The 26,209-nt window shown below is 38.1% G+C and overlaps 1 protein-coding gene across 1 annotated transcript; it reads right to left on the bottom strand.

The window, feature by feature from the left end:
- Positions 1–474: 474 nt before the first annotated feature.
- Positions 475–25,600, bottom strand: LOC106176744 (uncharacterized). Its single transcript, XM_086994651.1, has 19 exons — positions 25,493–25,600; positions 20,254–20,376; positions 18,967–19,034; positions 18,316–18,414; positions 17,615–17,728; positions 16,563–16,685; positions 15,941–16,063; positions 15,102–15,224; positions 14,660–14,782; positions 13,948–14,064; positions 10,606–10,728; positions 10,106–10,225; positions 8,785–9,667; positions 8,386–8,500; positions 6,239–6,395; positions 6,002–6,103; positions 5,606–5,745; positions 1,069–3,967; positions 475–873 (listed from the first exon to the last, which is right to left on the bottom strand). Exons 1-19 carry the CDS (start codon positions 25,531–25,533, stop codon positions 674–676), a joined length of 5,793 nt encoding a protein of 1,930 aa, XP_086850777.1. The 5' UTR covers positions 25,534–25,600; the 3' UTR covers positions 475–673.
- Between the last annotated feature and the right edge of the window lie 609 nt (positions 25,601–26,209).

The raw sequence follows: 26,209 nt of genomic DNA, 5'->3' as shown, positions 1-26,209 counted from the left end.
GCCAGTATGATGATAAAATAGGTGTCTAAAGCAAAACTTAGGGCGTTAATATATAAGCAGGAACGTGGGATGCATGAGACAGGATACACATTTGCCTTGCGAGCAAACATGTCATCGAAAGCGTTCAAAATCTTTATCCATAGTAAATGAGGCAAAGTTCTCGAATAGGACTGTTTCACAAAAGTCGAAAAAAAAAGTCGTTAAAAGATGCAACTATGGCGCTCCTAATTTGTGTATTATTTGTGTGTTGCTCAAAAATGCTTTCTGCTGTACTTGATATGTATCCTTTAACAAATAGTCCAATTAATTATCAATGTGTGTAATAATTTGTTTTTCCTCCAAGCATGGCAAACATAGTGATTACTCGATAAACTTAATAACAAAATAAAACTACTGATATCGTGTTGCACTTACTTCTTAATATGAAATAATGTCTTAGAAGTAAAATAACAACTCATAAAAGCAAAGTTTCAGTCTTCCTAGCGTTTATTCGAATGACAAGCAATTAAACATCATGTGAATGACTGCAAATGCGACACACGCTGTTATACGCCTTCACGTGCAACAAAAACGTTCACAGCAAACATACATTTACAACTTCAGCGTTACTTCCTGACTTCTAAATAAGGTATTACGTGATAACAACATGCTGTTCACGTGGTCCAGGCGTGGTTTACTCGCCGGGCTGGTCATTCTGACACCGTGGTACGTTGCGGATGTACTTGCAAGTCTTTATGTTCTGGTCCCACACCAGCGGACCGTGTTGGCCACGGGGGCAGGTCATGACTACGGGTGTTGACCACACGCACACCACGAACTTCCAACAGTCGAAGGGGTGGGCCATCATTGCGAAAGGGGTCGGACATGAAATTACTGGAAAACAAAAAACTGAATTAATTAATTCACGGTTTGTTTGTGTGGATGGATATTTTTACTTGTGTCTTTTTATGCGTGTAATCGCCTCGGTGGTTGGCTTTTACCTATGCATATCAATATTCAAAAGAAAAAAAAACAGAACAAGAAGGAGAGAGAGAGAGAGAAAAAGAGCGGGATAGAAAGCCTTCTTACCATCATTAGTAACGGTTAAGTATCCAGATTCTGAGTCATCGCCAGCTATGTAATTTTCAGCTCGACACGAGTATGACCCCGCATCCGAATCTTTTACCGATGCCAAGCGCAAGGCCTTTGAGGTTATTCCCAGTGGCTCTCCATCCTTAAACCAGGAGTAGTCTGGTGTGGGATCACCAGTTGCCTGACATGTGAACAGCACGGATTCTCCAGTCATAACAGTGGTGTTTCTGGGTCCTGCAATAATTTGGGGTGCAGTTTTACAGAATACATCGTGGGACTTGATATTATCAAGAAGATCCATGATCTCTCGGCTATGTCGATAAGCTTCATTGACGTCAATGACTTCTCCACTGTTCACAAGTGCGAGGATTGAATTCTCCAGAGCGGGAATATAACCCTTGATGCTTTCGACACCAGGTAACTGTAGACTGGTATTATAGAGCTCATACAAACGTCCAAGGTCGTACAACACACAATCTCTGAAGTTGGCACAAACATCAGGCGGGTATGTAGTTGATGTTATATTTTCTGCGACACTGATCCACATTTCCACTAACGCCATCTTCGCTGCTTGTTTAGCCTCCTCCAGAACTATTTCCTTGGCAAACGTAGACGCCCCCAGAGCCTCTTTCAGTTCCGGATCATCCGTGATGTTCGACATGGTCTCTGAAAACGCCGCCTCCATCTCCACAGCCGTCAGATTGTAATCAGATTCACCGACCGTGACATTAACCCCGAAAGACGCTAATGATCCATTTGCTACTTGAGGGGTGTCGATATCTGGGAAGGTCTTCAACATGGCCGTCACGTTGTCTAATGATGCCTTGGAGTCAGTTGCAACACTTAAAAGAGAGTCAAAAACACGACGCAGAAATTCCTCCGCTTCGTTAAAAGTCTCACATTTTTCTGCAAAAATATTTACCCTGTTTTCCTTATCACTAAGGTTGTTAAGATCCTCATCGGTGCTGTTCTTGAAGCCAGTGATGCTATCCTTTACGTCAAGGGTTTTATTCAATAGTTGTTCTCCTGCTTCGATGCTCCCAGTTTGTCGAATCACCCGGTATAAAGTGTGCATCTTGGCGTTCACGTCAAACTCTATCTCGCGGCGTTTTCGTCCGCTGATGGCGTTTTTGAGTGCATCAAAAAGTGCATTTATCGTCGCCTTAGCTGCTTCCAATATACTCTGCACTATATTTTTGAAGTTGATCCTTATCCTTATGGTCCTCCAACCGAGGCTGAAGGCGTTCACTTCACACGACACGTCGAAAATAGGTAAATCTACAGTAGAAAGCTCTACTCGAAACCCACACTGCCTAACATCTAAGATAAACTGCAGCCCTGAAGCGATCAACTCAAACACTTTGAACGCCGCTCTCACTGCAAACTTCACTGCTTCAAGAGCAGCCTTGGCAACATCAAAGGATACTTTAACACCTTCCAATGCAATCTTAGCCACTTCCAAAGCACCTATCGCGATGTCCAGCACCACCCTTGACTTGTCTACCACGATCTGCGCTACTGAGACACCGGCCTTGGCTACATCCAATGCGACCATTGGGACTTTCACGGCTATCTTGGCCAGTTCTAAGGCGCCGTATGCTATCAACCGTATACCTCTACAGACCAAATTAGCAGCCACACAAATGGGATCCGGTATCTCGACCATGCACACTGTCCACCAACAGCAAGGGTAAGGGATTCTGACTCCCCAGATTTTCTTATGGCACCATTTACATTTCAGTCCTGGTATACAGATTTTCCCGCAGTTTCTTATCCTGCACAGATTATCCACATCCTTTTGCGCTGCTTTCAGTTTTTCCAGGGCTCTGCGGAAAGGTTCCTTTGCAGCCTCCAGTATCTGCTTGGCACGTTCTAGTGCTGCAACGGCGATATCGAATGCGCTATTTGCGCTGCGAACATCTGCCTTTTTCTCCTCAAGCCAGTTCTGGGCCTTAGTTAGCTTACCTTGAGCCCAAGTTAGACCTATCTGTGCTTGGGTTACTCGTTTGTTGGCTTCGTTGGCAAGGTTGTTGGCAAATTTCTTAAGTGCATCAATGAAGCTCCCTTCAAAAGAGTCACTTCCACCAGGCAGCAGTGCTCCCTCCACAATGTATGTCAGTTGATACCACTCTTTACCAAGCTCGGCCGACATCGTTAACCTGGCGCGGAAGAGGCTCCATACCTTTCCCTCAATGTAAGTTGTCAAACTGTTCTTTGATATAAACACGTCGGCTTCTGCTGTGATGCCCAATAAACCGGCCTCTGCGTGAAGCTGTAGAATGAAAATGTCGCTCTCTATGCCGAATGCAGCCCCGATTCCCATCCCTTTCTTTAATTTCAAGAAAAAGCCCAGTTTCTGTTCCGTAGAAACGATTGCCAAAGCACGGGCTGCTTTCTTATCAGCTAACAATTGGTAGACCTTCTGGAACCTGCTACACAGTCCCAACTGTCCCACTGAGTAAACAAACTCAATTTGGAGCCCAAATATTTCTAGACCAAATACCTTAATGGTCGTCTTGTAGCGCACGCCGAATCCAGAATAACCATTGGTGACGGACGTTACTTCCATGATAGCCTTTTGGATCGTTACGTTTATATTCCCCTTTATGCGGTTCACCTCGAATTTGATCATCTCCGTAAAGTTGTGATTGGCGATTTCAACATTGAACTCAACGGCGTCAAAGAAGTTCTGTGCTGCCATCTTAAGGGCGTTCCAAGAATTATGGATGGTGTCTAATACGACAGAGAAATCGGGGAATTTGAGGTTAAGCAAATTGCCTACAATTTGTTGAATGGCGGTCTTCAGATCAGCTAAGGCGGTGTGAACTATGCTCAGCAGTGCTGCCGCTGTATTGGAGAGAAGATCCTTGAACCTCCGTAGATTTTCATTGAATACCTAGAATTAATTGCAAATTACTAAGATGGATTATGAAAAGTTTATTTCTGTTTAGATCAAAAATGTGTACTGGAGTATAAAAATCTATACGCCTCAAACTGACTTTGCACAGAAAGCAATCTACTTGGACAAACTAGCGTTTCAAGTAATTCAGGTCGTTAACAACAAAGTGCTATTAGCATATATGCACGTATTCAATAAGATTTTCTTGTGTCAGAAGTGGCTAACTAAAAATAATAGTCAGGCGGCTAAGCCCAAATTATATCCAGAATTGTGCAAAAGTTGATAAAAGCATGAAACTTTCCACGATGAATGACCATTGGGTGTTTGTCAATTTTGGATCGGGGGGGGGGGGGGGGGGGGGGGGCAACTCCAAAATTCACAAGTACCCGGATGAGCGGCTTTCTTAAATATGCTGACTCAGCATTTTAAGTACATTCAGATGTCACCAAAATGAGCACTACCAGCACTAATTTTGATATCATAAATAGATTTTAAAAACGTACGCTCACTGTGCACATATATCAGAGCAATTATGGCGTCAAGATGACGTCACTGGAAGATATTGCAAAATATAGCATGAAGAATATCAATTTTCCCACAGGAACTATAGTCGAACCCTGCAATGTTTCTTTTCCGTAATTTTAATTACAGAAATGCACCCTTTCGGGCTAGAAAGGTAATACTAGCTTGATTGCTACTTCCGAGACATTGAGCATTTTTCAATATGGCCGTCAATTTTTGAGAAAAAAATAGAAAAACAAGCAGAAGTCGATGGATATACTTTGTGTCTCATGTGAATGTGTTTCATGTCGGAAGAACAGAGTAGGGTACAAGAATGCATCCTAGCACGTCACTGTTAACGAAAACACAAAAAACAAAATGGCCGCCAAGACATAGGGAACAGGCAGATGGTAAAGAAAATTGGCATATCTGCTCTTTTTTAAATATTCAACTTATGTGTGGTGAGGGCGTAAGCCCTCCAAGTAGTCGAGTTGCCACTCCAATTGGTCCCACAGTTGAACAATACTATGTTGTTTTCTGCAATTATTTGAAAAAGAATTGTATTCTTTTGGGTTGGAAAAGTCAACTTCTGGGACATTGAGCACTCTTCGAAACCCAATTTGTACGTAAAATTACATAAATATTCATAGCGATTTACATCAAACTATATACAGTGCGTGTACCTGTATATTCTTCATTTTAAAGTCTATTCCCATGTTTATAAATACAGAGGTGGTATGTTTTAAGATTTTCTGTTAAATTATCTGCAAGTCATTTTAATAAAAATACTAAATTATTGGCGATCACTATAATTTCATTTATTTTGCAATATACTTCGGGAATCTCTCTCGCTAAAGCAGTAACACACGTGGTAGTCAGACATACTGTCGCCACTCAGCATCTACTCACATCAGTCTGATGAAAGCTTACGTCTAGGTTGGCCTTACGATAACGATATGAGAATTTTTTCGGCTTGTGTTTCGTAATTTCCAAATATAAGTGTGTGTGGGTTTTTTTCAAACTATAAAAATGAATATAATAAATAAATGGATTAAATTGTTTTACAGATGTATATCATTCAACGGCAAAAGAAAATCGATTTATATAATGGTTTATTTTCCCTGTCATTCCTACCTCCATGAAATGATCGACGATTTGTTGAATATCTATGATGTCTCTAATAAGATCAACGGTGGTCAAGTTCTTGATCTTGTCTGACTGGTCGTAGGTAACGAAAGCATAGACCGAGTGTCGGTTGTCAAACACCCAATCACCTATTGGAGAATAAAACCATTCAGTTAATTTAAAAAGGTAGTTAAGATAATCGCTAATTTTTCTTTTGAATGTGAATATTTGATTTTCTGAAGAAGAGTGAACGTTGTTGTTTCGAGAAAAAAACGAGTTATAATACAAACGTTATGTTGGTATTATATCTCGCCAACGTTATGTTGCTTTTTGGCAGAGGTATGAATTATCAAGTACACAGACTCACCGGCTTTCTTTATCTGCTCTTTAAGCACTGTAACTTACCTAGTATGGGGATGTTCCTGAAGGGGTTGATGCTGAGCCGAAGTGACAAGAATATTCCTGGAGGGTTGGCGTTTACTCCGCACCACTGTCTGGGTTCTAGACCTGGTAAGAGCGGGATAATTGACATGTTAACAGCGTTGATAGGAAACAAGAACTTGTTCAATGTGTGTGTTGTGTGTGTGAGAAAAAGAGAGAGAGAGAGAGAGAGAGAGAGAGAGAGAAAGCTTTAGCACTCACCACCAACCGACATGTGGGTTTCCATACTGGAGACACCCAGCTCTTTAACTCTAATGCTTCGTTGCTTGTCAAACAATTTAAACTTAAGAGTGCACGATGCAACGACGTCCAGTTTCACAAGAGCATTCCACTCCTCTAGGAATACGTGAGTAAGCAGCTGAAATTATCAAATTTTCGTGTAACAAATTTGGTGGTTATATTATAAAGTGACAAGTGGTTATAATCAGGGTATGCCAGCTTTATATATAGGGGAGAACGGGGCTAGCTGGCCCAGTTAGACACTTTTGGCCTTGTGTAACCAACTGGGAATGGGCCTTGTGGAGCAACCTGGGAATGAGTTGGAGCAACGTCATTATTTTTCAAATATAAAGTCAGATGGCTCACAATTTGACAAAAACGCAATTGACGTCAAAGGGCCAACTTGGCCCCAGGGTCGGGACAAGTTGGTACCCTATAAGAAAATGCAGTAAATATATCACATAAACGCTTAGAAATATATTTTACACATTTTTATTTTTTTTTTATTTGATTTTTGAGATTCTTTGAAGTAGTTCAAATGAGGCATATATATTGAGGTTTCTGTACGTTACGTTGTATGTGTGTTAAGAACCAAAATATATATTAATTAAACTTGTTTTGTTTTAATTAAAAATAAACTAACGAATGAAAAACGAATAATAAATTTTGTTTTAAAAGAAAGTAACAAATTCAATCCTAAACTGGTAATTATTTAACAAACAATTGGCTCTGCTTTAACAATGGTCTGTAGCTCTGTTGCGCGCAAAGGATTGCAATGTGGTCTATCTTTTGTAACTCAAACGGGCTAAGCACAATAGACTATTTGCTTGCTGAATCTAAATCATTCATTAATATTGTGAAGTTTTCATCAGGCACATTCAACACTTTTTCAGATCATGCACCAATCACGTTTGTCCTGCTTTGTGTGCCTTTAAAACAAAATGCGCTTTTAGATTATGAAGAACGAAAGACAGGCACTTAGCTGTAGCTGTAGAGACTGGCCGATACACAGATACAAATAGGAAATTAAGAATCTGTAAGTTATGCAATTTAAACGATGTAGAGGATGAAATTCATTTTATTCTTAAATGCCCTCACTACAATACGTTTAGGCAGAAATATATTAAGAAATTTTATTATACAAAGCCAAGTGCCTTTAAATTAATTAAATTACTATCACTTAACAATGTTTCACAATTAAACAATTTCATCAATTTGTCAATCTGATGAATTATTATTATTATTATTATTATTGTTTGTATCAGTAGTAGTTATTGAAGTCATAGTAGTTGATTAGATATAACTTTATATTGTCACTGTTTTATATTCTGATGAGCCGTAGGGCTTAAAGGTTTAATAAATTGAAAAAAAACATCTGAGGGTCCAACTTGCCCGAGTCAAGGGGGGCAACTAGCAACGGGTGCACTTTCAAAAGGACTGCGGACATTTTAGTGCTAGAATATACTGTACAACGATGATAAATTTCTGTAACTTGAAACAATGAGCTATAGTTTGATGCCATATACATATACTATATTCGATCAAAAGCTCATGATAATAGATTTTAATTTTTTTAATAAAGTTACGTTAAGATGCAGATTTATTTCATTTGGACCCACCGCCTAAATAAAAACTTTTTACCACCGATTTTTTCTTGGCATTATTGGATACGATTACTTAATCAACTGTTGTGATCATTTTTTTATTCACGTGGTTACTTTTTCATAAATTGATGGGGGCCAACTTACCCCAGGGTCCAACTAGCCCTGGTCTCCCCTAATAACGTATATGAAAGAAAAGGGCGAATGGGTTGAGGCCGATCAGTTATGGGAACCTAACACCCAAAATAATAATATGGTTATATACACCAGTAAAATGGTTTTGTGGGGTTTCTTACTTGTTATTCCCATTTTTGAAAATGAGATGTAAGCTTCAATAAAAGGTGTCTTTATAAAAAGGTAGGACGCATCTACTCTTAATGTTGATTAAGGGATCGGTTTAAACAGAAGCATCTAGTAGCATAATTTATTGAATCATCTCAGTTTCCTTTTTATTATTTGCATAAATTTAATTTCATTTTCAGGGCCAACAAGAAGAGCTAGAGATGTGTTACTGACAAGATGACTTACTGAGAGTGGGTTACGGGGAAATCCTAGGTAAATACCGGCTTCAGCGGAGATGTCAAAGATGCTGACGTTTTTTGTGACGCTTCCTGCAAGCCAAATGTGTGCTTTTGGAAAAACTCTGAAATGTATAAATATTTTCCATAGAAATAATTTAGGAAATATCCGTAACTTGTTTTAAAACACAGTGTTCTGTACCATTTTGTGTGTATATGTACTTAAAGTAATATTAGTCAATCCCTAAAGAGCAAAGAGAAAATAAATTACACGAACAAATATATTTACATGAGATATAAAATTCAGTAACAAAATGTAGAAAAGATACTGTTTTTGTTCTCGTATATTAAATGATTATTGCATGTGCACGCCAAAAAGACTAAAAAGTAATCGTGATCAATTCCTTACGGGTACTGGAAGAGTCTATCCCCATTCCAGAAAGTCAACTCTGACGCTGTGTAGTGTACGTTTATCTCCTTAACTATTGACAAGCCAATACCATTCAGGAACAACTTAAAGCCACCCTTCTCCTCCATATCACTTATCACCTTCATCTGACTGAGGAGCTCTCTAGAACCCGGAGGAAACATTAGGAAAATTGTGCCGCCATGGGCTCTGCAAATGTCAACGATAAGACAAAACTCAGTTCCGTTTAATGGCTTTGGGAGAGATATTTCGTTGCCATAGACGCTTAGGCTGAAGCCACTTCCAAATTGAAAGATGGTGTAGAGTTTGTTCTCGAACAAAGGCGCACCACGACATGCCTGTACTTTCTGAACATCTCGCCCATGCAAAAGGGCCGTCTTCAGTTCATTGATTGAAAGAATATCGAAACCCGTTGACGTGAATTTGATCCAGTTTGGCAGCGCTTTGTAGATATTCTCCAAGAATGTTGACAAGAACGACCCGGATGTTACAAAGTCGAACACATCTTTTGACGTTAGATTAAATGAAAAACAATCAATGTTTCGGTGAGTTGCCAGCACGGTTCCGTCTGATTCGTCATAAGTCAAAGATCCCATTTTCATCATGAAGTTACCATTAGGGTTGTTTATTTCCATACCCGTGATCGACATTGGAAGCGCAATGTCGTTCACCTCAATAAAGACAATACCAAGTGTGAAGATGATGTTTGAGTCAGAGGTCAACTTGTACCATTCAGCTGTGGATGAAAGACGGACTTCTACATCAGCGCCCTCTGTACAACGAGTCAGTGTGACCACAGCACACCCTCGCGGCAGAAGTTTACGAGCTATGCTGTTACGTTGGAAGACGCTTGGTTCCCTGATTGCTGAGGTAAAGATATATAGTTATGCAGAAGAATTAGACGGAATCAGTCTATGCAAGTTTGAATTAAATAAATATGATATTCTACATTTCCCTTATCATCGCAACATTTACAAGAATCAAAATCTATGCAAGTATGAATTAAATAAATGTCATATTGTACAAGTGTCTCATCACTGCAGCATTTGATTATAATAAAACTGTAATGAGATAAACCCCTAAAATGATGGACATACGCTGTACTTATTTAAAAGGAAACCCCATGTATGTATCAAAATAGACACTTATTCAATAAAGGATTTCGAAAAACTTGCACCTTAATAGTGAAACATTCAGTTCTAGTGAAGTCAAGTTATTAAAAAAAAAGAAACTGGAAGCCAATGATCTGGTAGAGTAAAGTGATATAATAGAAATATGAGCAAGAATTTTGAAATGTTCTCACTTTCACAGCTCAGACCGTCGCTGCCGAGTTTCCCACTGCTACAATTGCACACAAAGGATCCAATGGTGTTTTCGCAAATGTCTTGACACCCTCCATTGAACGAGCTGCATTCATTTATATCTGAAATAATGAACAAGTAGAGATGGGTGCGATTAAACCACGAGTACAAGATACACATCCGAAACATTCTGGGTAGGCACATTCTCTTCTTCAGGATGATGTATATGTTTATAACAATTATAGGATGGATTCAAATGGGTTTGAAAAAAGGGAAGAATAAACTTTTTTCCCATTAGATCGGAGGGAGCAAAATGTTACCTGCTTGTCAAAATATATTTTATAGTTTTCTAAACGGGAAAATAAGTAACTGTAGAGGCGCAGGCACACAATGTCATTTTGACGCCATTGCAACATCAAAGCACTGTTGTGACGTCAGAATGATGTCCAAATGACAGCAAGAGGCTGTAGCGTCCCTTAATGTTTTATGGAAGTGCACTGACCTTCACACGTAATATCATCTTGTCCAAACTGGTATCCCGGGCTACATTCACACCGGAAGGAACCAGGTAGGTTGTTACACACCTGTGCACAGCCTCCATTATTGGTGCTGCATTCATCTACATCTGTAATGCATCACAGCGGGATATGTAGACCAACATACTCATTGTATTACAGGAAAGCATACATATCCTACGCCATTTAATTTACTCTGTCCAACACATACCACATTGAAGTAACATTGTAGCCAAATATATATTGTTTGTATTTTGCATTCATACCATTCATAACTGCGGATGTGAAGAAGCTAAATAAATTGTGATGTCATACCGTCAGGTGTCCTTATAATTTTCAGCGTGACATTTACCTACCCTCTATGTCATCTATTCTTCCCTCACAGACAACGCTATTTATCAATTACATACCGTACTAGTATTAAGAATGTGTATATTTACCCCGTGGACCATTTGAAGATTACACTGCGATTAATGCGGTGGAAAATACAATAGAGGGAGTGTATAATGATAGGGTCGTTAAACGATTGTTGACGGCATATAGTAACTAGCCTAATCCCCCTGGTCGCCTGGGTAGCCATGCCTCCTTAGACAAACGGTCTCCCGTAGCGAACTATCCTTTTGTTCAACAGCTTCGCGCGTGCAGCTGATTATGTATGTAGTGACACTATAGCTATCTGCATATAAATGTGTGCTAGCAGTTATTTGATTCATTCTGCTGGGTTGGATGTTGTGGATCAGACCACTGGTTCGTTGATTTATTTTTTTCTGAAGATTGGTGGTGCAGGTTTTGAGTGCTTAAATATTTACCCTCCTTCTAACAAGAGATAGGGGAAGGGAGAGAAAAAGAGAGAGTGTCAAATGAAATGGGTAATGAGTAATACAATACATTAAATAAAAGGACTCGCGGTGGAAGAAACGATAGACTGTTTTGCATCAAGGTATGCCATTATAATCCGACATGGCCCATAACAGGAGGGATTATACTTTAAATACAGACTCATTGTTGTATGACTTATATTTGTGCCGACTATTATTTTACTCTCGTTCATTTCGTGAAACTATTTCCTTGAATAAAGTTTTGCCTGTATAAATTTACTTTGTGACATGAAGTAATTAATAAAACACGCCTGTTGAAAAGGGGGCTTTTCGTAACTAATAAAGGTTCACTGTTCAGAAAAATATCGTCGCCGCTACCTTCAGGAAAGCGTACCCTCCGCTTGGATCACTGGCATTTAAGGGCAATTTACATTTTAGCTAATAATTCTGAATTTACTAATATTTTGGCCTAAATTCGATGTCAGATTCATAGCCATGACGCAAAGCCGCCAGGGTAACTGTTTAAATTTCCAAACATTCTATTTCGTTTTTTTACCTAATGTTTTTTATTATCAGTCGAAAACGTTTTCATGTTTAACTTCTCAAACCTGTACACACCATTCTGGACTATTTTATTTTATCCAACTACACATACAAATACCACTAACTGCCCCCCTCCCCCCCTAAACAATCAGACTAGAACGCGTGGCGATAAAAATGTATCGCTTGTAAACACTAAGCGAAATGCACCTTGTGACTATATTCAATGTGCCGTCACTTAATTGCTTTCTCGATTTCATTAATTGACGATAGTAATTGCAGTAAACAAGGAAGAGGAAATGCTGAAGACAAAACAACGTCGGGTCTTTGTGTGACTTTCTCCCTAAACACTTTTTATGTTGCTGTCAAAGAAAAAGGAGCCGAGATAGCGATCATTTAACGTTTGATACACAATGTTCATTAATGTCATACTTTTGGCGATTTATTGAAACCATATTTGTACAGAGTAGGTTAGCATAAGTTAAGCAACAACCAGTATGAAGAACAACTCCCTTTTTTAATGAGGCAAGACACCCTCTTCACGCTGATTATAACCTTGAGAAAGACATTATGCAACAAGGCAAAGGAGTTATGCAAAGTTCTTTCAACTTGTGTGTGAATACAACACATTCTTTGTCGCTTTTACAAGACAATGGAGGCAAGCAAGCGGAATAATTACAATATACTTCTGGAAACCTGAAGCATAGGGCATTGTGAAACTTAATTCGCTACGGAGTCTTGTTATCCTTCATGCAGTTTTATAGCTGGGATAAACACTGCGAAGTAGAAACAGGCTTCACTTAGCTTTACTTAATATACGACAGTTTAAACAAAACCAGTCTGAAAGGCTTGCTTTGATTTGGCGTTAACCTGACACTGGTTTTGAAAGAACAAATATAAATATGTTGGATGGATTAAAGCACCGACTTCGTTATAATATAACTAAATGTGTTCATTTACAAGTAACACAGATAATATTTATAAGTTGTCTGTCGTTCAGCACGCATTATAGGCTAGTAGCTAAACAGTGATGATGATCACAGTAATTGTATATGCATCGTTTAAGCTTGTTCGAGAGATAATAACAGTCGCGTTTAACAATAGATAGCGAGCTATAGTAAGACCCCCTCCTCTTCAACTGATGATTTACACTGTTAATTGACCGTACTTTCATATATTGTATGATCACACAGTCAGACTTTCCCTGGTTGCACGTTGGAGTTAGATTGACCTTGCGCCTCTGTCAATGCACCTCATTTAATTTCAATTTTATAATACAAGTATAGTATAAGTAATATATTCTTTCCTTATTCCTCATTCATTATCATTCATGTTTTATAAATACTTGAATGCAGTACGTTTATAAATAAATTATACATTTATAAATTAATGCAATAATAATTTTTTTAGACAGATTGATGCTGACGCTCATGCATGTCAATCAAACAAACAATACTTAGTTCAATTTTTGACTGCGGAAATTTCATATTGGATGAAATAACTGTTAACAAATTTAACTAGCAGTTTGTAAGCAACACAAAAATCATAATCAGCTGCGCCTGCCAAACTAGTGAACAAAAGGACAGTTCGCTACGCGTGGCACGCGTTAGCATGGGTTCTAACCTCTTAAAGCTATAACCCTATCGCCGCAACAAACAATGGGTACCTTCTGGCTGATGTATCCTGCTGTTAATTACACCTAGTTACAGCGTTTTGTCTTGTCGCGCTGGACCATAGAAACCGGCGTCATGGGTTCACTTGTCTCAAGTATTGTGTTATTCTACCTAAGCTATTGTGTTTGTGCGTTCGAATTTTGAAGGGATTTATACGGCCCTCCATTGTTTGTCCGCCCCCTTCCATTCACAACGTAGGGATTAAAACATTTCGAACGTTGTTACACCGGTGTACAAGGAAACAAAATTATGACTACCATTGTACGATCATGCGTCGCACCATCTATCGTTCTCTTACCATCACATGTGACGCCATCTGCATTCAGCAAATAGCCGGCCTGACAAGTGCAGGTGAAAGATCCGTTTGTGTTCGTGCAAAAGTGAGAACACATTCTCTGCTGGCATTCATCAATATCTGTTAATCAATAAAACAAATTGAAATGAAAAATGTACAAATTGGCCATTCAAATAGGCTGTTCTGATCAGAAGATGACTAAACATAAACAAATGTGTCTGTTTGTGAATAAAATAAAATACGTCAAGTACGAATGTAAGTTGATTAGTATTGCATAATATTATGAGCATGTTTCCGATATGGTACACTTGTTTGTATTGAGTTAATGCAAACAGACAAAGGTAAGGTTTTACTGAGGGGGCAAGGCATTTTGCCCAGGTAAAAACAGAAGGCGAATACATTTTCCTGAAACACGCAAGGTCACCGGATGCAGATTCCTCTTTTTTTCAGCTATAGAAGGAGAATGAAAAGGGGAGAGTTTAAGTACCTAGCTTTTAAAACATTAAACATTTTTGGATATATTCAGTGTTACCGTTTCTCAGATATTACGTATACACACACAAAAAAAAAAAGGCCAAAGATGAGATGAAGTAATTAAGTAATAAAATCAGTAAAAAAATGATAATAATAAATCATAAATTAATAAGCCCTGACTTTTTTGTTTTGGAAAAGGCCTCTGGAACCGCTTTTATATTTAGTGGCAGTGGATATTTACCAGTGCACGTAGTTTCATTCCCAGTGTATCCAGGGTCGCAGACACAGGAGAAAGACCCTTGGGTGTTGACACACGAGGCCAGCACGTGGCAATTGGCCACGCCGAGAGCACATTCGTCCTTGTCTGAAAACAATGTAGTAGCGCTTCCAGACAATTCGAAGACAGATTAAATAAGAAAGAAAAATATCTCAGAAAAATGTTCGTTTTGACACAAAAAATGACTTGATCAAATTAGGGTCGTGACAGCACAAGTTTACAGTTTTTGTTATAATATTGTTTCATATTCAAGAAATTTTAGAGATGCCCCTGTTGTACATTTACCAAAGTTTGACGCCTTTAATGAAGGCCGCAGCAAGGATACTGTAATAAGCCAAACTGATATTACTGGTTTACATATAGACCAAGACGTGACGTATTTTAACCAGACAAGACCTTTACTTACCTCCACATGTTTTTCCATCTGAATGCAGGGTAAATCCTGCGTTACATTCACAATGGAATGAACCGACCTCGTTCACACACGTGTGCTGGCATCCACCATTATTTACCTGGCATTCGTTGACATCTGAAATTCAAATTCCAAGTAGGGAGATGACCCACAGATTCTTTAAGAATAATATCAATATTGCCATCTTGCTCCTATAGCCTGCCCTGAATTAAACCCTGGTAATAAATGGTGAAGATCTTGCCTTTTTTACAGAGAAAAATGCATTTGTTCGATGCATTATTCGACCTTGCCCCGAGTGTTTTTTTATACTATATCAATAAATTGAATTAGTAAAAAATGGTTGACTTTTATTTACAAATCGAAATTTAAATTTGGTGAAGTAGAAAAAAGTTTCGAATACAATTTTACAAACATTTAAATTTACCAATATTAAATAAATTACTTACGTTATAAGGGGAGAGGTTGAACGGTGTCGTTTGCGTGACACATCAACAGTTTTTCTGCATACAATGCAAAGATGATGTATTCTACATATAAATTGCGCAAGACTGTACCCAGCAAGGTATAAAGGTGTTTTTTTTTTCTGAAAACGTGGACCTTTTTTATGCCATTAATTGATCCAACTTGATAAATGCCATAGAACCTTCAAGTAGATAAAATTTGGGTACAAAGGGCAATTTCCGGTTCAAAGGGCGCAGTGCTTTCGAAACCCCCAACCCCCCTTCCCGCTGCCTAAAAGCCTACCGCAAGCTAACATTACATGCAGCTTTCACTGCGTGTTCTTTGAAAAATATATAAATAACACAGTGTTTGCACAGTTACAGTTTAGTTACCATTGCAAGTCTTGCCATTGCCGTCCAAGGTGTACCCGGCATTGCAGCTACACTGGAAGCCACCGACGGTGTTTGAACAACGGTGAGCGCAACCAGAACTGCCGGAAGCGCATTCGTCGATTTCTGAAATGATTGGTGAAAAATGGCAGCGAAATGAACATTAGATTAGCTTATATAAATACAGTATATATATGAACATGGAAAACGTCCAATTAAAGAAATCTTTGGTTTGTGAGCCTACCAGTATACGGTTGTTTTATTGTACCAGTAGGTTATCAAGTAGTATATGAAAAAAAATCTGACAGCCAGCTTCAGCGTCCTTATGGTATTATCAAAACTGTTTATCTGAATATTGTTCGAGATACCATCATATAATGATTGATACGTGCATTTTACGTATACTAAAAACAAGCCGTTTATCACGATCTGATTATTTTTTTATCTTGCTCCATCAAGTGTTATCAAGCATCTGTCTAATAAGAAATTAATGAAATGAAACTCTTTTTCAAAAGTCAGCAAATAATACACATATTTTTCAGAATAATATCAATAATGTAGGTGCACTTATTGCTAACGCACACAGCACCGAATGCTGATAATCTTCATTGTGAGTGCCACTTACCGTCGCATCCTCTGTTGTCCGACGCGAGTTTGTATCCGCTACCACACCTGCAGACAAAGGAACCTCGCAAATTAACACACTGCTGTGCACATCCGCCGTTACTGCTACTGCATTCGTTAATATCTATAATAATAATAATAACAATAATAATAACAATAATAATAACAATAATGATAATAGCATTTATTTAAAGTCTTAAATACTTAAAAGTTCAGTAGACATTACAACGATAAAATGCTTAAATACTGAAGAATTAAAAATAAGCTGTAAATCATAGTTAAGACATCAAATTAAAGGGTGCACTTCAAATTACAATAAAAGTTTTACACTCAAATCAACTTTAACTATAAACTCTCGTTGAAAAAAAATATGTAAAAACATAGTTACAATATCAGACATTACATTAATAATTCGTAATTCTTTAGGATAGAAATGCTGATTTAATCATATTTTATGTATTAAAAGGGTTGCCATGACACCATAAATATCAATATTGGCATTTTAACGGCGTCAATTTAGCGGTGCAGTGTACGTGTACTTTCTTAATTGTTCCTATATTGTCTGAAGTATATCTGTAAAGTTGTATCGATTTTCTCATTTTTTTTCACACTTGCACCTGTTATAATGCGATAACATATATTATGTACGGTTGATGCAATATAAATACCAGAGTTTGGAAAACATTTGTATTTATTGGTTGCAGCCATTGCTATTGGTCTGTTTACAGAACCATATATTTTGAATTGAGGAACACGTATGGAATCAAATTATACACTTGGCGTAAAAATATTGACACAAGTAATTAACTATTGAATATTTATATCACAGACATTCACATGCAGGTACTTGGGTATGTGCGGGCGACATGTTTTTAATAGATGGCGCTGGTTTATGACTGTTTCAAATAATTTGCTAGGGGGTCTTATATCCCGAACTCCCCTTGTATCTTTGCTTTCTGCACTTTTAACTGCCATCGCTAAAATTTTGGTGAACAGTAGGCCCAGCCCGTCCACCAACAGGCATATGAAGTGGAACCAATTTCTCAAACTTACCGTTCTGACAGTTGACACCGGTGTATCCGGCTGCGCATTGACAGGTATAGCGATTCACTGCATTTATACAGCGTGCACCATTTTGACAAGGACTGCTGGCACACTCGTTTATACCTGTAAAGATGAAAAAAAAATCGCCACTTTTTTTATTACATAAAAGGACATTTAGATACATGTGCCGAAACGTTCAATTGTGCATGTTGTGGCCATTACACGCCCTGTTCACGCGACGTATATTTGTTTCAGCGAAATGAAACGCTGTGCAGTTAAGTTGGGGAACTGCATAAAATGGCTTGAGAGTAATGACGAAGAGCCACATTAAATTGAACAGTGGATGGGGTAAGCTATAGAAAACACATAAAAAGTCCTATTGTTATTCCCAGAAAATACAACTACCAGTTTCAATGCGTAATCCCAGCAAAAGTGAGGCAAACACATTTTCATTTTGCACGAATTAATAAATACCGGTACAATAATTTTTTCACGTAACTTTTTCTGACACATTGCTTTAGTTTCTGTCTTTTTAGTTACTCCTAAAAAAATTGACAAGAATCCAACAAAGATTTGAAAGCTTTAAATTAACGTTTTAATTCAAACTTACAAAAATTATTTGTAGATATTAATCACATTGTTTCTTTAGCTCGACATCAAAGAGTAATTACCAACTGAAGCATCTGATGAACAAAATCAGGGAATCTTACCTGCACATCGTGGTAGGGCGTAACCTGGTCGACAAGAGCACTTGTTCGGCGAAACGCAGGTTCCGCCGTTAGGACACGAGGTGGCGCCATAGCAAAGGGCTGATTGAAAAACAACAAATGAAGGATTTTTAAGATCCGGATAGAACCTAAAAAATACTGCACAACTATGGTATGGCATGGTATCGATACTGTGTTCCACTTATTTTAATAGCACTCTTGTGCCGTCCTGTCTTTATTATTATAAATCCTACCAAGTACAGTGACAGTGTAATTGTTAGCTGCTTCTTTACTTTTGTTATGTTATTATGTTTAATATAATTTTTTATATAATTTCACTTTCTATTAGGATACCCACTACCTTCTGCACGTTCATAAGAAACCAGACACCAGGTTCTCAGCGTTTACCAGTATTATTTATTTTTAACACTCCTGTTCTATTGTCCACTACACCTGAATATGAATCATGAACTGTTAATAATGATATCCACTCCCAATCCTATGATTACATGGACCGGAACAGGATCCTTGGTATATAAGCAACTGCGGTTAGATAGCCCTTTCTTTTTACTCTCATTATCGCCGAAACCTGAACCTGGCTTCTTCCAACTAGCTTAATTTCGATGCAATTAAGCATCCGGTCAGTCCACATACCTTGATTACAACCTGCACCGGTCCATCCGTTACAACACACGTGCCTGGAACACTGGGAGTTCACGACTCTGTAAAGAAGAACCCAAATATATAATTTATTATTTTTATTATTATTATTATTATTTTATAGAAAAGAGGGCACGTCAAGGCCCGGCAACGTTTGGTCAGTTTTGGTTTAAATGAGATTGTATTTTGACCTACAGTGTACCAGAGACCAATGCAAATTTATTTCCTTCCCAAACTGATACTTCTACAATATATTATGTACTGTTTTTTTCTTTCCCATATGTCCAACGGTAAAGTGTATATCCTGCCGGTGGAATGTACGACCCAGGAATGGTAGTCCTAGAATTGGAAATCCGGGATCCCATAATATTATAATAAGTAGGGTTAGCCGGAGTTAATAAGACCGCATTCACAACGATTTGAGCCAGGCTTTACAAATCTTGAGACTAAATATGGCGGACGTACATGAAAGGAAAACCGCCTAATCTTTTCATAGTCTCTCCGCCTCTCACACGCCTCCCCACACGTCGTCCCTGCGGGGTACAGTCATTAAATCTCGGCTCCGTTCGCCATGTGGAAGCTACCTGAGAAAAAGAAATGAATTGACCCGGAGAGCAGCTATGAATCGGGATCAAAATGGTGAAAACACCCCCCCCTTCCAGTTCGATCAGGCGTAGGGAGCAAGGCAAACATCAGCATCAGAACGAACTGTGCCCTCTGACGAGACTGCATACGCAAAAATTTTGCCCTCCTCCTCCTCCGTCTACTGGGGCTGGGTATCTCCGTGAATATCTCTAGTGACATTATCTCTTTACATAGCCGATCGATGCTGCTCTACGGGCCCAATTAATTTCTTTTTCGTTTCTGTTTTGAGAGATAATAGAACAGAAGAGCTTTTTTCCTTCGATCGCCTCCAGCCGCCATGCTTTCTTGACCTCGAGTTTAATTGATGCGCATGCGCACTTAATATTTCTCAGGTAGCTTCCGCATGGCGAACGGAGCCGAGATTTAATGACTGTACCCCGCAGGGACGACGTGTGGGGAGGCGTGTGAGAGGCGGAGAGACTATTAAAAGATTAGGCGGTTTTCCTTTTATGTACGTCCTTCATATTTAGTCTCAGGATTTGTAAAGCCTGGCTCAAATCGTTTTGAATGCGATCTAAGTACTTGTATATGGGACGAATGTCACCTGTACAAAGTAAGGGGAAGCGGACTACGGTTCTATAGCGAACTACCATTCCCGTTACACCTGGTTATCTTACATATAACAAGCCATGTTACCTGTAACGAGCACATCTCTGCCATCCCCACCAACCGCATTTAGCCGTATACCGCTGAGTTTTTGTGCAGGTGTAGGTTTGTGTGCAGTAAGACCCCGTCACACTTGGCACTAATGTTGCCAACCTGCGGGGAAAATAAACCAAAAAACTAAAATGCGGCCTCTAATGTATATTTAATACCATCAATACATGTGAAGGCCTATGTCAGATGAATAATAATGTTGTCGAAGACCCCCTTTCAAGCCGAAGAATATACACAGTAGATACTTAAGAGATACATAATGTACCAGTACAATTTGAGAGGTGCTACATGTAAAATCTTGAGTACGCTGCAGAAGGTGTACCCAGAACTTATTTTCTAGAGTTCTTATATAAAATTATGTTTCAGCAAGACAATCTCCGGGAGAGAGCATAGCACAATAGAATCTTAATGTAAGGGGTTGTTTGCAGTTCGTTTTGAAAGCAAGTAATACATAACATGGAACAATAATTTTCCTGTGAAATAGCCCTTACTTATTGTCAAAATGATAAGATATAATTTTTATTCGTTTTTCACAATAAAACCAGGCTGCACACTATTTTCGAGTCATATTATGTTGATCAGGCACAAAAGTGAACATATCCAGGCTCAAATATATGCAGTTAAAGGTTTTCCGACAGAATGGCCTTGTCGTCACAGTACCACGTGACCCAGATCTGTTGCTTCATTTATGAGGTGAGGTTTACTAAAACGATTTTTGTCTACTAATAGATTGTTTTTATCATTTTTAAAAGGCGGGGATCGATTAAAACATACCTCTAGTGTAAAGTTTGAGTGCTGAATCTTCAGAATTCGAGATATGGATTATATGTGTCTATTATCATTTAACGTTTTCTTTATCTTTAGGTAAACTGCATCGGAGCCTACGCAGACACCCACCTTCTATTGCATTTTAATACCTTTGTTAAGAAGAAAAAAGATGCAACGTGACGCGACAGGGAAGTCATTTAACGCGTGTAAACGGAGATTACTGTTTCAATGAATGTAACCGCGAGGCATGGACGTTTGTGTTGTTTATTTTAGGTAAAGGTGGCGATTAATTGGCGCTCAATCAGTCACAGTTTTCCATGTACATGACATTGAACAGGTTTTGGACATGGTTTTGGTTTTTGTCTTTTTTATGTAGAGACACAGATATGTCTGTAGATATAGCCATCACTTGTTATGTCTATGTCCTCGTCATCGTCGCCTTGCACTTTCAGTGATGACACGATAAGTGGAAAAACGTTTATTATTTGTCTTCAATCTTCTTTAACTGATACATAATCATAAAATATTGGTCAATTTTTAAACTCAGCACGACCGATCTTTTTTTAAGATATGCTCTTTTTTTCCCTTTTTTCAGCATATATGCAAACACATTTCCAGGACAACAGATAAGCCTATTGTCTTGAAACTCACAAGAGTGATCAATCTTACTACAATATAAGTTGAGTTTAAAAATCAGCTTGATCGGACCATTTTAACAAAGGTTATGGTATTTCTTCGTTTTTTTCAACATACCCTGTATATATGCAATACTGATAACACACAACATGGAAAACTGATCTGCTAATTGTTTAGAAACTCACAGGAATGATCAATCTTACTAAAATACAGGTCAAGTTCGAAAATCAGCTTGATTGGTTCAGTTTTGCTTAAAGTTATGCCTTTTTTTGTATGTAACCTGTTTTTCCTCAGATTCAATTCTTAGACATGTTAACAGTCTTATTGTTGAACTAATTTATTTTTTAACTTATTTATTTATTTATTTATTTGTTTATTTATTTATTGTGAAATTTTACTTATTCTAGCTTTTTCAAAGTGTGAATTTGAACTCTCATGGACCTGAAGCCTTATATTATGCTTGTTACCCATTTTACTAACAACGGTATTACTTGTTGTGCATAATTGAAATTTAATGTTGTCCTTGCAGTTAAGCAAAATGTATCAGAATTGACTGTAGCCTGTTTTGTTCATTACTTTCTTTTTTTTCTGTACGTTTGGAAGCTTTGCCTCCTTGTTTTGCCAATAATAATATTATTGGTTATATTTTCCCCGCTGATTCTAAACGCTCCAAATGCAACGATTTTTATTTTTCTTCCTTCCTTTTTTATTTCTCATATTTGTATTCATTTTTGCTAAATAAAATAACGGGATTCATTGCAAAGCTACGACAATACCAGGATCTACAGTGTATTTTTGACCTTATAAGAAACTTTTACTATTCACGCAGTTGACATGTATTAAACCTTAAATGCTTAATGCTGATTATTCTAGTAATTCAATTCCCTTTTTAAGAACTTCAACGCTTTAACCAAATACGCACATACATACATACAGTAACAACCATTTTCACATCGTGCGTTAAACTTATTTGAAATTCTGATATCTAATAGCCCGGCAAATACGCAGGATAGTCGTCTTAATGTAGCACCGTGCTCCACCGGGGGTACTTGCACATGGCCCGGATTTACTTTGATTGGTCCGAACACATGAGAGAGAAGTTGCGAAAAGGAGCTCCCCCCCCCCCCCCCCCCCCACACACACACACACATACACACCACATATAGCGTAATTACATAATTGCCTCTGTCTTAGGCCTTACATGCTACGGGTAAGGCCTCTTAACGCCCTGTGTTAGAAACTCCCCTGACTTTTTGTGGAATCATTTACAAATGGCGCGCTTAAGTGCTAACACTACTGCTCAGCTGGAATAAAGAGAGTAAAACATTATCAAACTGGTTCCTGAACCGGCACAAAATAGTTTTAAATGCGAGAAATATGCTTTAAAATGCGATGGAGGACACACAGTTACGTACCCCAGGATTTGGATATGTATAGCCTTAAGAGCTTGTAACGCAGGTTGTTATGAGATTCACTTCAAATCTCCATACATATCTTAAAGAAATATATAAGTAATCATAATAATGACGCAACTATGAAGATGTACTAATAATAGTCCGTATGTACTCTTTAACTGTAACGCACTTTGTAAATGGAGCCTACTGTATTTTGATGTTCGACTTGACCTGTGCACTTTTGAATTCGCAGTTAGTGAAATAATTAAAAAGAAGTATATCTGATTTGGCATTGGGTCTTACAACAACACAAAACAATGGCACATCAAGCTTTTGTGAAAAAGAAGTTAACCAAAATTCGAATAAATTACATTTTCCTTTTGTAAATGTGTACGACTATTGTCTTTCCAAAACAAATTATCATGAATGAATAAAAGAATGAATGAAAATAAATAAATGGCATTTTGAATAGGTCACATCTGCCCTTAGTGTCAATCACGTTCTTGTTTTATAGTACGATCATTGTCACAAATATATACAACGACGCTGTTGTATATCTTCGGGCAATAGTTCTAGTTGAAACGACTGGTTACGCTTAATTAATATGATAGGTAAAGCCAAGAAGGTTCCCAGTAGGCATTGTGCCATTTTCTGCCAGAATTAAATTCTAAAAATTACTATTGATTACTATAAGAGGAATCTCGTACGTACGGAGGGTGGGCGGGTCTGTCACGGCGCAGTCGATAGCGTGCATGGATGCAAATAAAGAATGCAAAGCGTCATCAACCATGGTACATTGCAACGCAAAGTCGCGAGTCCGAATCCCGAATGACGCACGCCAGGCAATCACGACAACGACCAGTATAACGAAACTGAGGATCCGTATTGGTGTATTGGTGTTGACCTGGGAACGGTCATTCATTTTCGTCCTTGATTACGAGCTACCAGACAGATCTTGAACTTAAATTGAGCTATAGCTAACTCCGTATGTGCTGCATTTCATCAAAATGGGCTATCTTTTCCTTGTGGGATTATCAGAGAGAAAATGTCGCCTCTATTGCTTTTAGCAGGCATGTCGCCTCTATTGCTTTTAGCAGGCATACATTAAATGTCTTTTCATGCCCCTCCTTTCCTGTCTTGGACACTTGCTTCTGAAGACTGTTCATATGTTCACATAATACCAGGGCAAGTCCGCAGTCGACATTTGAAAGAGTAAAGACTACTCAATACTAAAACCGTCGAGGTTTGAACAGCTGTGGACCCCATCGTGTTCTATTACGACAAAGGCGAAACCAAACGTTATTTCAGTGCAAAACAAAATGAAAATAAAAGCATCTGAAGTCATCTAACTTGGAACGTTCCGAGCAGGCCTATCAATGAAAGCGATCGAACTTGAATTGATTCAGTAGCTTTTCCAGTATAACAGCACGTCACACCACCTGTTAACTGTGTTCAACAGAAAAACGATATATTCTCGGCGGAATTATTTGCCAAATATGTTATACTCAAATTTTCCATCGCTGCAATTTACTAAATGAAAATCGCACCAGTTATTACATATTTGAATGATTTTTATTTTATTTTTTATTCCTTCTTCTTACGGTCTCGCGAAAACTAATACACGCCTGTTGTGAACCGCCCATAGTACTTTTTAAACTATACACGAACAAGGAAAACTACATAGTTTTTCTCGTCTGTCACGCCGTTTTTTCTTTCAATTAAAATGAGTTACTAGTACTAAATAGGCTAATGAATGAATAAGTAAATAAAAAGCAAACAGACAAACAAATGTATGGATAAATGTGAGGTGAGAGCTCGAGGAAGAAGAAAAAGCGAAAACGAAAGTTTAAAAAAAAAACGATAAAGAGCAAAGGAGCTGACGAAATATAAAAATATATAAGAATTCATATACATGAATAATAAATACCCGAACACGTGGATAAATGCACTAACTAGAGAGAGAGAAAATAAAATAAAATTTAAAAAAAAATTGAAAGACGTGAGAAAAGGAACAATAGAGTGCAATTAAATATCATTTGTTCCTTGGAATACTATGAATACAGTAAGATACATGGATTCATTTTTTGTGAAGTATTTTGAATGCTGAATACCGTTGAGTACTGTATTGTCTATTGGTCTTTGGAAATATCTTAATAAATGAATGAAAGTTTTTAGACTTTTAGTCTAACTGAATCGTTCTTTTTATTGGACTGTCCACTTTATGAGTGGCTATTTATACACTTATCTGGAATACACCCAAAGTGTCAGCATCTTGCATGACTAGGATGACCAGTACTGGAGCATTATCACAATAAATAGAAAATGATTAAAAAAACAGCGCGAGGTAGACAGACAGGCAGACAGAGAGACAGATCAATTGGAGGATAAAAATAGGAAAAATCACACAGAAAAAAACTCACCATCCAAGCACTAGCAACAGGTACATGTAAAGTGCGTTCATCGTCGATCTTCTTTACGGACAACAACTCAAGCCTGTCGCCTCCGCAGGACAGGTGAATTATGCATTGAAATCATAATACAGTGAACAATATACACCGAGAATCAGTTCGTTATCCATGATGTGGAACATATTGGTCTCAAACACAGGGCCCGGAACGAGGTTAGCCTTTGTTACCATGACAGATCTTTCTATGGAAAATATTTCATCATTTGTGTGCCCCAGTAAGGGGATGTTTTTTTTTCCAAGAAATGTGATTTCTCTTAACAGCAGTAAACGATAAACTTGAGCCCTTAACGCGCCACTTATCTTAAATAAGTTTTCCTGAAATTTGATTCATTTTGTATTGACAAAAGCGTAAATCGACCTTACACTTCTTGTATTTTGTTTATTTGCACTCAGCTTACTATGTAAAGATCAAATTTTTGTGTAATGAGCGAGATAAGGGATGAAAACAACACTCCTTATTTCTTAAAGATGCATGTGATTTCAATTTTTGTCACAAAAGGCAACCAAATGCCAGCATAGTTTCAAGTAGTTTAACTAAGAGAATTACCAAAAGGCATTGTTTAATTTTACCCAAACCAGTACTACAATATAAAATTCATATACTGAAAGAAAATAAGATTTATGAAATTTTGTGAGGGGGGGGGTCTGATTTCCATGATGAAAGAGTTAC

Source organism: Lingula anatina, chromosome 8 (genome assembly GCF_051362555.1).
Source record: "Lingula anatina isolate TDL-2025a chromosome 8, LinAna3.0, whole genome shotgun sequence".
Taxonomy (NCBI): domain Eukaryota; kingdom Metazoa; phylum Brachiopoda; class Lingulata; order Lingulida; family Lingulidae; genus Lingula; species Lingula anatina.
Note: the sequence above shows the minus strand (reverse complement) of the source record. Positions and strands in the feature narration are given on the sequence as shown.

Excerpts from the sequence above, each read along its gene's own strand:
- LOC106176744 (XM_086994651.1), bottom strand. The coding sequence starts at position 25,533 with ATGAACGCACTTTACATGTACCTGTTGCTAGTGCTTGGATG. Across the intron at positions 9,668-10,105 it reads CGACGGTCTGAGCTGTGAAA|CAATCAGGGAACCAAGCGTC; the intron begins GTGAGAACATTT and ends TCTTTACCTCAG. Across the intron at positions 8,501-8,784 it reads GATAGACTCTTCCAGTACCC|AGTTTTTCCAAAAGCACACA; the intron begins GTAAGGAATTGA and ends TATACATTTCAG.